At 42.8% G+C, this 10,197-nt stretch overlaps 1 protein-coding gene and 1 pseudogene across 2 annotated transcripts; both read left to right on the top strand.

Annotated features, from left to right (window-relative positions):
• Positions 1-589: 589 nt before the first annotated feature.
• On the top strand, positions 590-1,609 carry LOC308642842 (olfactory receptor 52Z1P-like; the record flags this gene model as incomplete). Its single annotated transcript, XM_081282207.1, has 1 exon — positions 590-1,609. The coding sequence occupies one exon, from the start codon at positions 590-592 to the stop codon at positions 1,607-1,609; it is 1,020 nt and encodes a 339-aa protein (XP_081138333.1).
• A 1,597-nt stretch (positions 1,610-3,206) lies between these two features.
• LOC308631328 (ER membrane protein complex subunit 10-like) lies at positions 3,207-4,742 on the top strand (annotated as a pseudogene). Its single transcript has one exon. The product of its transcript is annotated as an ER membrane protein complex subunit 10-like (transcript).
• Positions 4,743-10,197: the final 5,455 nt, after the last annotated feature.

Raw genomic sequence — 10,197 nt, 5'->3', positions numbered from 1 at the left:
AAATGACCAGTCCCTATAGCCTGCTGCTGACTAGTCTTTCTTGGCCACTTCCTTCTATCCTGGGCGTAGTATGCCCAAGTGCACAAGTGAAGCCATTATTCCTGGCTGGTTCCTCCCTCCCCAGTGAGCCCTGCCTAGTCCTCCCAGTCTCCTTAGATCACAGATTCTTCATATTCTTTCTCTTCCTCCTAATAAAGAGTTTCTTTTCTTCAACCTTTCTTGTTTTACCTCTAGCCATCACTATTTTCTCCCCATCATATACCACATCTACTTTTCCTCCTAACCTTTTATTCAACTATCAAATGCCTCAAACATCACAGATAGACAAGTATCTTGTGAATTTACATTTTACACACAGAAGACCAAGAGCTCCTTGAGAACAAGGAATGCCTTGTCCATCTGTGTAGTTTCCACAACACCTGGTACTATACTTGCCTGTAGCCCAAAGAAATAGATGCACATACATAAAGAGAGAGCTTTTCATCACAAAATCCTCAGGTCCTAAAATAGAATTAGACTTTCTTCCATTATCATTTTGTTCCAACAGTCTCTATTCCACACCCCTGGTACCAGCCCAGGGCTGAAACTAATGGATGAGGATGGAAATACCAGCATCTTCAACATCTCCTACACCAACTTCTTCCTGGTAGGTTTCCCCAGGCTGCAGGAGTGGCGGCCCCTCCTGGTCCTGCCTTTTACGTTCCTCTATGTGACCATCATCTCTACCAATGCCCTGGTCATCCACACTATGGTGGCCCAGCGGAATCTGCATCAGCCCATGTATGTGCTCATTGCTCTGCTCCTGGCTGTCAACATTTGTGCTGCCACAGCTGTGATGCCTAAAATGTTGGAAGGCTTTGTGCAATATGCTAACCCCATATCACTCCGTGGCTGCCTGAGCCAGATGTTCTTTATCTACTTCACCCTCCTTCTGGATTACAATCTCCTGCTAGCCATGGCCCTGGACCGCTACATGGCTATCTGCTACCCACTCCGCTATACTGACCTGATGACCTCCCACCTGCTGGGTGTGCTGGCCATTTTTGCCCTGACACGGAGCCTGGGAGTGGCAGTGCCCTTGGTGGTGCTAACTGCAAGAGCTCAATTCTGCCGGACGGCAGTGATTCAACACTTCACATGTGAGTACATCGCACTTCTGAGGATAGCTTGTGGAGACTTGACCTTCAACAACCGGTTGGGGTTGGCTATGCGGCTGGTCACCGTGATCTTTGATCTGGTTCTGCTGGGAACCTCCTACACCCGCATCATCTATGTTGCCCTTCGGATCTCTTCTAGGGGAGCCCGGGCCAAGGCCTTGCACACATGTGGCTCCCACTTACTGGTCATCCTCACCATCTACCTCTCTGGTCTCTCCACTTCCATTGTATTCCGAGTGGCCAAGACTGTGTCTCAGGATGTTCAAAATCTACTTAGTGCTGTATACTTGCTGCTCCCAGGAGCCTTGAATCCTCTCATTTATGGGATGAGGACTAAGGAGATCCGGCAACATATAGAAAAGATGCTCTGTGGAAAAGAATCACCTCAGGAGGCTGGAGAGAAGCCAAAGAGGTTGCAGAACACCAGAGTGGAGAGGGAATTGCCAGGGTAAGAGAACTTCATCAACTTGGGGAATTGGGACTGTGACCTCAGAAACAAGAGATAAATAGGCAGTACTCAGAGACAAACTGGAATTTCCTGAGCAGATTTCAGATTCAACAGCTGGCCCATTGTTGGTAAACCGTGGCTTGTTAAATTCTTAGAATATTTTTGTTGTTGTTGATGATGATGATGATGTTCTTTTATTTACACATGACAGTAGAGTCTATTTTGATATGTTTACACAAGCATGGAATATATCTTATTCTATTTAGGATCCCAGTACTGTGGATGTACATAATATTGAGATCACTGTGGTGTAAACAGGAAAGTTATGTCAGATTCATTCTACTGCCTTTCCTATTCCTATTCCCATCCAACAGCTTGTACCTATTTGTCCTTCTTAGTTTATTTATCTGTCCTCTTTCCCCCAATTTTAAGAAAGCTCCAATTAATATCTGGATGCATTTAACTTCACTAGAAGGCATATAAAGCAAGTAAAACAGATCATGACCAACCTGAACACACAGTCTGTAACAAATAAATAAGCCAAGCCCTTCCCTGGGGCCATCTCTTTTAAATACAGCCTAAGGCCTGACATGAAGTTCCTTGATACCAAATAAATCAGTCAATCTTGAGGTTTACAGTCTAAGAGCTAGGGTTCTAAGTCCAATCAGTCCCAAATACAGGTGAGGACCTTGACTGAAGTCCCAAATCTGACATGTGTGCCTGACCCCAGGATGTGCAGTTTAGCCTACATAAACAGTTCACTTCATGCCCAGGGTTCCCAGTCCAAAAAATACTCAGACCAGATCCCCTCTTGGTCCCAGTCTGATACATAGACCAGAGCAGACTCTACCGTGGGGAGCTCAAACTGAGCCAAACATCCAAGTCAAAACTCTTAAGGCCTCAAGGATGACCTGAAGCATACAGACAAGTTCCTTCCCTAAAGCCCAAGTGTAACCCCAGGACCAGACTAGATGGAGACCTGAGTCTGACCCAGGTCAGGCCATTCTCCCCATGGCAGCCAGTGTGATCTATCTAAAAGTTACTGGGTAGCTCCTCAGGAGGTTAAAGCAAGAGGCTCACTTGAACCCAGGAGTTCAGGGCCAGGATGAGCAACATAGTGACACCTTATCTCAAAATTGAAAATAAAGATAATATAACTCCCTTGCTTAAAAGACTTCCACAGCTCCCTGCCATCTATTGAAGAGTCTCCTTCAGGGATGTCCCAAAAAGAGGCTGTGGTGCCTACACATTGCACAGAGCCATCTGTGAACCAGGCATTTTTTTTTCTTCCTCTCTCAAATGATTTAGTGAATTCCCCATGAGGCCATAAGTATAGTCTGGGAGAGAGAAGGCATATAGTAGGCAGGAGCTGGTAACATGAGTATTTCAGCCACCTCATGTAACTAACTTGTGCTTTCAGTGACTGCTTGAGCCTTGATCTTGTATATACCACTTGTATATACCACTATCATCGGGCATGATTCACATTTCAGACACAAAGTAATTTGGTCATCTACAATTAAGTGTCTAGTCTCTACTTTGGCTCAGTAGCTAGTCAAAAGCTGTTTCTCGATCCTCTAGGTTGATGGGAAAGCGTTGAAATGGCGGTCGCCGGCGCCGGGACCGCCCGGCTGCTCCTGCTCTTGCTGATGGTGGCAGCAGCGCCCGGGGCAGCGGCTGCCGGGCCGGCGCCGCCGCGCGAGGGGTGAGGACTGAAGGGCGAGAGGCTGAGGGCTGCGGCACGGTGGGACTGCTGCTGGAGCACTGCTTTGAGACCGATGACAGTGCCCACTTTAGGAAACGGGGCTCACTACTCTGGAATCAGCAGGATGGCACCTTGTCCTTATCACAGCGGCAGCTCAGCAAGGAGGAGCGGGGGCCGACTTCAGGATGTGGCAGCCCTCAATGGCCTGTACCGGGTGCGGGTCCTGAGGCAGCCAGGGGTCCCTGATGGGTCAGAAGCTGGCGGCTATGTCTCTTCCTTTGTCCCTGCGTGCTCCCTGGTGGAGTCACACCTCTCAGACCAGCTGACCCTGCACGTGGATGTGGCTGGCAATGTGGTGGGTGTGTTAGTGGTGACACACCCTGGGGGGTGCCAAGGCCATGAGGTGGAGGATGTGGACCGGGAGCTGTTTAATACATCTGTGCAGCTGCGGCCCCCAGGCACAGCCCCAGGTCCAGAAACAGCAGCCTTCATTGAGCACCTAGAGATGGAGCAGGCCCAGAAGGCCAAGAACCCCCAGGAGCAGAAGTCCTTTTTTGCCAAATATTGGATGTACATCATTCCTGTTGTCCTGTTCCTCATGATGTCAGGAGCACCAGACGCTGGGGGGCCAGAGTGGCGGTGGGAGTGGAGGTGGCAGAGGGGGTAGTGGCCGGCACACCCTCTTTACCCAAGGACTTCCTTTACCCATTCTCCCATGTCCTTGGTCATCCCAAGAAGGACTTGCTGGCCCCCTCCTGTCTCCTCATCCCATGGAGGTAGAAAGATGCCCCCTCTCTAGGGGGCCTGTAGGCTGCCTGGGGAGCCCATATTCTCCTGGGGCCTCTCTGTTCTTTTTAGCAGAGGGGTGGTAAACTAGAGTGCATCTGCTGTGCCCCCTTTCCCATGACCCCACCTCAGCCTCATGGGCTCCCCTTAAACCACAGGTTGGAGTCCAAGCTCTGGGAATCGTGTCACTGCACCCCGTGGCCCACCCCACCCCAGCCCTGCAGTCTGGAAACATGCCACGTCCTCTCCAGCCTCTGTGCCTTTGTTCTGGGTGTTCTTGCCCTGCCTGGCCTCGGCCAGGTTCCCAGGGCACCTCCTCACTTGGTGTGTGTCTCTGGCCTTCCACGGTCTCCCCTCTGAGGATGTGGTTGGGAGTGGTTGGCCGTGGGTGCCCTTGGGTTCCACTTGCAACACCACCCCCCCATCACCCTGCCTGGCTGTGGGGGAAGCACTGGGCCTTCTGGACGCCAGGCCTCTACTAGCCTTCTGGGTGTGAAGAGTGGTGGTGTTTAATCAGGAAATGACAATGGAGTCAGGGCCAAGTGATGTGAATACGATCCCCTCCTCAGTCTTACCTGGGTCACCTTACCCAGGATGCAGCACCTGGACAGGCTGCTGGGCCTCTGCTGTTTGTTGCCCCTTGTCTGTTGAAAAATGTTTGCATTATATTGAAAGTTCCAGCTTTCAACAGTCAAGTGTAGCTTGAGTTCTGCTGTTCACTTAATATATTTATTCAGAAATAAGAAAATGGCCATCGTTATCGTTATAACGTTATAATTGCTATGAAACATTCAGTTGTCATATGGCAGTTGATTAAATGTCCCCAAATGTCCAACAAAAACAAACAAAAAACCAAAAGCTGTTTCTCAAAAGGAGAATCCAGCCAGATGTGGTGGCACATTATGTAACTCTAGGCTGAGGCAGGATACCAGGTTCCAGGCCAGCCTTAATAACAGTGAAATCCTGTCTCAAAATAAAAAAGTAAAAGGGCTGGGAATATAGCTCAGTGATAAAGTGCCCCCTGTGTTTAATCCTCAATACCAAAACAAAAACAAAAAAAAAAGAAAAGTAGATATCCAGAGGATGGCAGAGCTTTGCTCAAAAATCCTAAGGGCTTTAGCTGTGATTTACCTGTAGAAGCCCAAATCCCCAAGCAACATCTCCATCTGCCACTGTCACTTCAATCATCATCAGATCTGCTGAATCATATGGCCCAAATAACAGAGCAGCTTGCACAACAGACCAGACCTGTGGCAGAGCCCTCTCCTGTTCTGGGCCTCATTCAAAACTAGAAGCTTTTCAGGTCACTTGGTAAACAACCTAGAGTAGTTCAGTGAAAGGAGGATATTTTTTGCCTCAAAATTTCAAGGAGGCTCACCAGGTGTTATATCTCTTTCTTGGTTGTGGGAAGGATCATGTGCAACAATTTATTCTTTACCTTAGAAGCAATATCTCAACATGCTTTATTCCACTAGAAAATTTGCTGATGTAGAAAGCCCCTGAACTCTGGTGAGATTTATTCCCTATCCTTTTGACATGTAATTCTCTTACCAATAAGTCTGGAGTTGTCACTCACAAGTTCCAATCAACATGTCAATACATTGGACTGGTGCAATGTCTTATGGATGGCAAAGCTGATCAAAATCCTGTGTTAACTAAATTATGAGATAGGGCTAGTGAGTTAATATACTCTTAAAGTGGGGCAATGAAGGCACATTGCTAGCTTTGCAAGCTAAAAGCAAGATGGTGGTTTTACTAAGGGGCATGGAGAAAAAAGCATTTGCCCAATCAATAGCTGCATACCAGGTTACCGAGGGATATGAAGATTTGTTCAAGCATAGAAACCATATCTACTTGGAATCACACCGCAAATAAGCTTATGATAATGAGGTAAGAGAAGAAATAAAGATAAGTAGAAAGGAGACCAAAGGAAAGAAAAAGACTAGTTGTAAATCTAAAAGCCCTATAATCAGACTTAACTTACCAGACCTGTTTTTTCCTCAGGGTCTGTCATACCCAAATTTCTGATACAACTACAATTTAACTCATTTAAATTCACTCATCTATGAAAACTGCCTCATTTTGATTAAAGTATTAAGTGCAGTTAGCTCACACAATTATTCTTAGATTAGGAAAACCAAAGGGAGATGTATTTTCAGAAACCTATATAATCGTACATTCTAAAAGTTATCTAGAAAGAAGACAATGCCAACCTTAATATCTTGGAAGACCAGCCCACCATAAACATCTTTTGATTTATGATCAAACAACTGAGTTCACCAGACTGATGGTGTTCCCACTTAACTTCCTATACTCATCCTTTAGGTTTCCTTTAGAAGATGAGCTGAAGATCTCCAAAGCACTTCTTGCTCACATTCTGCTCTGAGAATGTGTATCTTCACTTTTCACTAATAAAACTCCTCTTCTTTGTTAAAACCTGATGTGTCCTTAAGTTTCTTTCTGTGGCATGTCAAGAGCCTGGAAGGTCCAAGTAGTCTCTCTGCCTCTGCAGAGACCTCCTCAAACTCCCTGATGTGACAATAATCCATTGTCATTTTCCAAGATGATTTCTATGCAGCCTAAGGGGGTGAGTTGGATGAGGACGGGGTGGGAATCACCTCTCCTGAATAGTTTATGTCAGTGGTGCCACTATTCTCTGCCATCCTTCCAGGAATGCAACGATTTTGGTTTACTCTTTTCTTAGTGGCTTACACTTGGCTTTTCGCACTATTAATAGCCCTCACTCAGATCAGAGAACCAACATGGGGATTCTGTCAGTTGCTGAGCCACATCATACCATGGACTATCAGTGCTCTCTTTACTTCTTTAAATAAAATCTTTAGCTCCTTTAAATCAAATCAGATTAAAAAATCAATTTAAGAAACCCCAGAACCAATTCAGAAAACTCATTCTTAAGAGTCTGTTCCTCCAGAACAATTCTAAATGACTGGTTCCCCTAAAATCAATCTGTATTAATCAGGGCTCTTCAAAGAAACAACCCAAAGGATATGTGTGCATATCTATATCTATCTATATGTCTACATAAAGATTCAGAAAGAGGCTGATGCTGCAGCTTGAGTCCAAAGACAGTCTAGAGGCACAAGTCCTTTTTCTGGGACCTCAGTCTTTTTTTTTTCCTTAAGGTCTCCAACTGATTAATAAGTCACCCACATAATGAAGGGTATTCAACTTTACTCAAACTCTTATCAATTTAAAGGTTAATCTCATCTAAAAAATATTTTCACAGCAACAATTAAACTGGTGTTTGATCAATTATCTGGGTACAATGCTCTAGCCAGTTGACAAAATTAACCACCACAGATCCCTAGGTGCAGATCCTAAGCCAACCCAAGTGCAGAAGAAATGCCCCAGCACAGGGCCATTTTGCAAAGACTGAGAGCTCTAGAAGTTCATGAAGTCTTTATCTAAACACTAACTGAACATATGCTAAAGAAACAGACCTCTATGAACATACATGACAAGGAATGATCCCTGCAAAAATAGTTCTGAAGAGTTTCAAAAACAGAATGCTACAATCTTCAACATCAACAAACAAAATACCACAAAATAGCAAACCCTGGAGGAGGAGAATCTGATTTCCAGAATTACTTCATTATAATTGTCACATTCTCAATTTTCAACAATATACAAGGCATACAAAGAAGCAGAAAAACATTCAAGGAATAAGATCAATTGACACAAAAAAGAAAAAGAAAGAAAGAAAAAAAAAAGACCAATTGACAGAAACTATTCCTAAGGAAGCAAAGACATTGGACTTACTGGACAAAGACATAAAACAACTACTTAAAAAACTAAAGGAAAACATGGACAAATAAGTAAAGGAAATCAGGAAAACAACTATTAAGAAAACCAGACTATCAACCGACATAAGAATGACAAAAAAAAAAAAAAAATCTAATTCTGGAGCTTAATGGTACAATAACTAAAAGGAAAAATTCACTAGAGAGATTTAATAGATTTGCAGGAAGGATAATCAGCGAGCTTAAAGATAGAACAACTGAAATTACTGAGTCGGAGGAGTAGAAAGAGAACAAAATAAAGAAAATTGAACAGAGCCTAAAGGAATCTGAGAGCCAACATCAGATGACACAATAGATGAATTATGAGAATCCCATAAGGAAAAGGGCAGAAAGATTATATGAAGATAAAATGGCCAAAAACTTCACAAATTTAATGGAAAACATGAATGTATAAATCCAAAAAGCCCACAAAATCCCCAAAAGGATAAACTCAGAGACCTATGCTAAGATATATTATAATGAAAAGCTATTAGAGTGGCTATTATAAAAAAATATGAAAAATTAAGAGTCATGCTTCACTGAGAAGTTACTATGCTCTCCTACTTCAACAGTACTTGGATAGAACCTGGTGGTTGATCCCAACCCTACCAGATCCCCATCCCAACAGCTGCTCAGAGTCAGCAGCACTTCACAGCACTCTTAGACACCCCAGGCTTCCACTCAAAGAGCCATGCCTCTCAGCTACCCAACATGATGACCACACCCTCTTTTCAGAGGTACCAGAACTATCACCAAGAGGCTGCTATCAACCTCCAGGTCCACATGGAGCACTAAGCCTCCAACATCTACTACTTTGACCATGATGATATGGCTTTGAAGAACTACCAAATACTTTCTTCAATCTCATGAGAGGGAACATGCTGAAAAACTGAAGCTGCAGAACCAATGAGATGGCCAAATTTTCTCTCAGGATATCAAGAAACCATACTGTGATGATGGAGAAAGGAAGCTAAATGCAACAGAATACATATTATACTTAGAAAAAAGTAAATCAGTCACTACTGAACTGCTACTGACAAAAATGACCCCCCACTAGTGTGACTTGAGACTCATTACCTAAATGATCAGGTAAAATACATAAAAGAATTGGGTGATCATGTAATCAACTTGTACAAGGTAGGAGCCCTGGAATCTGGCATGGCAGAATATCTCTTTGGCACACTTACCCTGGGAAATAGTGATATCAAGAACTAAGCCTTAGGCTGACTTCATTATAGTCACAGAGACTTCCCTGGTCACCAAGGCCGTGTATGCATTTTGGAGTTACATTTAACTGTCCTATAAGTTGCACCAAAACATCCATTAATTTCTTTAATTGTACCATTCCTTTGAATAAAGAAACTTGGTACCATAAAATAAATAAATTATATGTATATAAAAAATTAACAAGTATAGATGAGAATGTAGAGAAAATGGAGCCCTTGCATATTGTTGGCAGAAACATAAAACATCATAGCTACTATGGCAAATTTTGGTAACTACTCAAAGTTAAAAAAGGAGAAAACAATCCAAATGTTCATCAATGGATAATGAATTAACAAAATATCTACTTATCTACACACACAAACAAAAAGAAATACTATTCAGCTCCTCAATGTGTATATAAATTTATGTTAGTATAAAATTCATTGTGTGTATGTGCATATATATATATACATATATATATATATATACACATACATACACACTTACACACATATACATATATGTATATATGTGTGTGGGGGTATTATATATACACAAATTTATATTTTTATGAATTATTATTATGAATATTATATATATTCAGCCTTTAAAAGGAATGAAATTCTGATACAAACTACAACATGGATGAACATTGAAAATATTATGCTAAGTGAATAAGCTAAATACAAAAGGACAAATAACATATTACATGTATACGAGGAACCCAGGACAGATATGGAAACATGAAGTCGAACAGAGGTTACCAGAAACTGAGGGGGAGGGGAGAAAGAGGAGTTATTGTTTTTATTGGTACAGAGTTCGGAGTGATGACAAAGTCCTAGAAATAAGTAGTATTGACAGTCTCACAACATTGTGAGTGTACAAAATGCCACTGAAATCTACATTTAAAAATGAACAATATGGTAAATTTTATGTCATGTGTATTTTACCATGGGGGGAGGAATATACTAACATTAGAATTCTATATTGAATATACTTGTCTTAAAATCTCCTCCCTAGACTTGCAAAGAACAAAAAATGTTTTTTCAGACTTGACTTCTGTATGAAAATAAATAAATAAATTAACTCACACAA

This window comes from Spermophilus citellus (assembly GCF_964194105.1).
Source record: "Spermophilus citellus genome assembly, chromosome: 2".
Taxonomy (NCBI): domain Eukaryota; kingdom Metazoa; phylum Chordata; class Mammalia; order Rodentia; family Sciuridae; genus Spermophilus; species Spermophilus citellus.
Note: the sequence above shows the minus strand (reverse complement) of the source record. Positions and strands in the feature narration are given on the sequence as shown.